The sequence below is a fragment of the Lactuca saligna genome, chromosome 8, assembly GCF_052625555.1.
Source record: "Lactuca saligna cultivar CGN05327 chromosome 8, ASM5262555v1, whole genome shotgun sequence".
Lineage (NCBI taxonomy): Eukaryota > Viridiplantae > Streptophyta > Magnoliopsida > Asterales > Asteraceae > Lactuca > Lactuca saligna.
The window spans coordinates 91,948,088-91,952,399 of record NC_136424.1 but is presented as its reverse complement, the minus strand read 5'-3'; the positions used below and the strand labels follow the sequence as shown (position 1 = coordinate 91,952,399).

General features: G+C 32.5%; 1 protein-coding gene across 1 annotated transcript; it reads right to left on the bottom strand.

Annotated features, from left to right (window-relative positions):
• Nucleotides 1-283: 283 nt before the first annotated feature.
• Nucleotides 284-1,179, bottom strand: LOC145010924 (metallothionein-like protein type 2). The gene is made up of 3 exons (XM_078969502.1): nt 1,043-1,179; nt 765-839; nt 284-633 (listed from the first exon to the last, which is right to left on the bottom strand). Exons 1-3 carry the CDS (start codon nt 1,105-1,107, stop codon nt 540-542), a joined length of 234 nt encoding a protein of 77 aa, XP_078825628.1. The 5' UTR covers nt 1,108-1,179; the 3' UTR covers nt 284-539.
• Between the last annotated feature and the right edge of the window lie 3,133 nt (nt 1,180-4,312).

The following is a 4,312-nucleotide window of genomic DNA, read 5'->3' as shown; positions in this document are numbered from 1 at the left end:
TTCAACCAAAATAATAAAAATTTAAACAAACTCAAACCGAATAAAATATTCTTATCTGATCAACAAAACCGAATTAACCAAAGTCCAAATAACTCAAACCAAATAAACCAAACATGATTTAGTTTGTTTTATTTTTTTAGTTTCGGTTTTTTATCACGCCTCCGCTTGTATTACTTCAATAAAATAAAATTGAAGTAATCACTTTTGAAAAAACAAAAAAAGCCTATCATCTTTTTCTTCATCTTGATATTGATATCAAATAAACAATAGCTTTAGACCACGATTATGATGACAACTTTTCTTTCATAAAAAGTCATTCACTCCTCAAAGGATACACATCAAATCTTTCATTATCTCCATAATACTCATATGACTGCTTATACACAACCACCATTTACAGTGACCATGAGTAGATAAATATAACCCCCAAACCATGGATGACTGGGGATTCTTTTATTTTTCACTACGAAACTATGAGAAGCATGGAGACATATATAGAACACAACTGAAAGATGGATGTTTATTTGGATCGACGAGCCTTAACAGTTGCAAGGATCACACTTGCAGTTTGCTCCACACTTGCATCCTTGTGCACCTTCAGCTACAAAGCTTCCCTCACTTCCATCATCATACCTTCACGTGATTCAGACCTCAATCAGCTTAAACTAACACAATCTTATCGTTGTGATTTTTATAAGAATGAAGAAATTAACTGATATCCTAATATTACATATTGAATTGGAGGTGTACTGCACTATACTTACATCTTCTTTGGTGCAAGACCGTCGACGATCACGGTGGCGGTGGTGGAGGCCTCGATGTCAGGATACATCCCGCATCTGCAAACAGATGTTCAATCTCCATTAAAAGTTTTATCATAAGAAAATTCAACTCTAAACAAGGATTTACTCAAAACAGGAGCGATTGATCTGAAAGACGATATATATATATATATATATATATATATATATATATATATATATATATATATATATATATATTTTTCTTCTTTTATGGACCGTGAAAATTGAAGAAAACTTACCCCTTGCAACCGCTTCCGCAAGAGCAGCTTGAGCCGCATCCGCACTTTCCATTGCAGCAAGACATGATCGGAAGGTTTTGAAGTTGATTCGGAAGAGTTTGCTAAAGCTTGGTGCTTCTGGTTGTTTGATTATTGAGCTCCATTTATAGACGAAAAGGGATGAAGAGAGTGGCTGTCAACCATACACGTGTATGGATATCAGTCACTTGTCGCTAGCTGTCATATTGTTTTGATCACAAGAGATTGTTTGATCTGTCCCATAAACACAATTATTAAACCCTTCGAACTAATCGCATACACTAGGCCGTGGGGTGTGGTTCGGGACACACGAAGAAATGGAAGGGTCAGGTACCAAACATTTCATGAATGAAATAAATCCAGGTGACTACCGAAAGATCAAATCTACAAAAATTATGGAACACAAACAAAGTGTTAAGGAGTTTAACGATCTTGTTAATAACTTCAAATATGATTGACAAAGTTATGAAAATGATGGTGAAAATAATGCAATCATTTTAAACGAAGTTTTTCAAAGTTTTCAGAGACATTTCAAATTTATAGAGTTTAGAATGTTGTCGAGGAATGTGAAAATAACGTGCAATTAGTTAGTAGTTTTTATTTTTAATATTAGGTTTCTTAGGTTTTAAATCAAGGAAAATCTTTGGAAAAATCCTAATATCTCTTCATAATTTACGAAAAAATCTTAAACTAAAATTTCTTTACGAAAAAATCTTAATTACGGGTAAAAATGAGGATGTAACCCTTTTTCCGCTTTATTGGGTTTAATACTTACTATGTTTCATTAGCGTTTCATTATTTTATCATAATTTCATTAAAATCTTATTATTTTACAATAATTTGGAACTTATTCGTAAATTATGGTAAAATAATGAGTCTTTAATGAAACCGGATAAATATTTAAACAAATAAACTGAAGAAAAAAAATGGTCAAACCATCATTTTCAACGGTAATTGCGATTTTTTCATAACAAATTTTAGTTTAGAATTTTTTCATAAATTAGAATAAAATATTGAAACTTTTCCGGAGATTTCCCTTAAATTAATGTTATGTATTTTTATTTTTAGTTAAGAAGAAATTCAAGTTCTTTTTATAAATGAAGTTGTTTAAATAAAAAAATGGAAAGGCAAACCATTCACTTTAAATGACAAAAAAAAAAAAAAAAAAAAAAAAAAAAAAAAAAAAAAAGAAGAAGAAGAAGAAGAAGAAGAAGAAGAAGCTAGTGTGGCGATGATGTGGAAAAAGTAAAAGCATAACAAACTTGATAATAATCACTCAATTATTAATAAATTTCTCAATATATACTCATTCATTTTACATTTCAAACACACACACACTCTTGAAGTGTGTGTGTGTGTGTGTTTGAAATGTAAAATGTCCGACATTGGTGTTAGCCTCGACCTCTAAGATAAGTTCGACACCACCGAGGGGGAGAATCCACTGGACGTCCAACTTCAACGACCACCGGGAAGGGACAAAGCGAGAAAGGGGGCATCTTCAAGGGGAAAATCAATCAACGATGAGGTACTAGCGTAGAAAATAGACAAAACTCTAAGGGGTTGTTTGATAGTTTCTAATCGAGTAAGATCTGACTGAGTCAGAGCCTGACTAGATCCATAGCTCTGACTGAAATTGCGTCTGACTGAAACCATGTCGTTTGATTATGGCTCTAACTGATTATATTGAATGATGGATATGTGACTCGGTCCTAGTCTAGTTGTTTGATACCAATTTTTGGAAATTTCTTTGGTTATTTTTCATCAACTTCTTTTCATTTTTCTATTTTACAAACTATGGATTGATGATTGTTTCCCTCACACCAAACGAGCAACTAGCAGCCATATTTGCAGCTTCATTCTACCCACTCTTCAATTTCTTTCGGGGTTTTAGATCCCTAGACCTGTAAGTCATTTTCCATGTTTGCTGGCATCTATATCTTCTGTTTAAGGATATGTGTATCTTCCAAATTGTTTCAAGTTTATGACATAACACCAAAATTAGTGTTCATATATAATTTCATGAAGATTTCAAGAATTAGTGTTCAAGGAAATAAGAGGACTAATCGATTAATTACTTGGGCTTTAAGCTTATTGGGAAACGTCTCAAATACAAGTAAAAGGAAGCAACGTATGTATTAGAAATCAATTTCAAACATTAAACAATCGCTTTCAAAGAATTGTAGAATCGATTTCAAGCATATGAAAAAATCGATTTCAAAGAATCAATTTTATAGAGAGATGGAAATTGCAAACCTGTTTATTAGGTCAAAACGGGAACAAGCTTACCACTTTGGAGGAGGAGCGAGGTGTCATACCTGAAGGAACGAGGTGGGAGGCTGAAGAACGGAAGCCTTGGCAAGCTAAAGAGAAGAGCATATGAGGGAGAAGATAATTTCTATCTCGGTCAAGCTTTATTTTTTATAAGTCCCAGTCAGCCGTTCACTAGCCATTTACCGACCAAGTAAGAGCTCAAACATTGGTATCAAACAACTAGACTAGGACCGAGTTAGATAAAACCTCTGACTGAACCCGGTCAGAGTGAAATCAAATAAGCCCTAAGTTTTTTAGAAAGAAAAAATGAATCAACGGAGGAAGCTTATCGGCGAAAAATGACATTCACCGAACTTCAAATTTTAAACACGGTGCCGCAACCGAATCTCGACCCGAAAAATTTAACGGCGCTTTAAAAAATTCAACAATAAGTTCTCAACAAATATCGCAACTAGATTCTGTGTTTTTTTATGCTTTTTAGTAATTTGAGTTTAATTTTTTATGTTTTTTTAAGTAATTTAGGTTTAATTTTTTTATGTTTTTTTAGTAATTTAGGCTTAATTCTTTATTTTTTAGGTTTAATTTTCTATGTTTTTTAATTAACGGAATGTGGTTTCAAATAATGTAAAAAAATTATTATGTTTTTATTTAATTTAATTATAAAAAAATTTAAAAATTATGGAGTATTAACAATTTTCAATGTCTATTGGATTGGTGGTGCAGTTGACGTGACGCAAATATGACAATGCTTTTTCGGTGGGTTGATGACCACTCCCCATAACCTAAGAAAAAAACAATTTTATCTTTCATTTTAAAAATATATTCCATTAAATTGAACTTTTGTAGCATTGTGTTTTAAGAAAAAATGTATCAAAGAATAAAATGATGTCACTATTGTGATCCATAAACCACTATTTAGTTTAAGGGTAAGGGGGGTGGTAACCACCAACCCACCGAAAAAGTGTTGTCACTTCTACGCCA

Bases quoted from the DNA above. Each gene is read 5' to 3' on its own strand.
- LOC145010924 (XM_078969502.1), bottom strand. From the start codon at position 1,107: ATGTCTTGCTGCAATGGAAAGTGCGGATGCGGCTCAAGCTGCTCTTGC. The intron at 840-1,042 runs GTAAGTTTTCTT...ATCTGTTTGCAG, and splicing joins TGCGGAAGCGGTTGCAAGGG to ATGCGGGATGTATCCTGACA. The intron at 634-764 runs GTAAGTATAGTG...AATCACGTGAAG, and splicing joins GGTCTTGCACCAAAGAAGAT to GTATGATGATGGAAGTGAGG.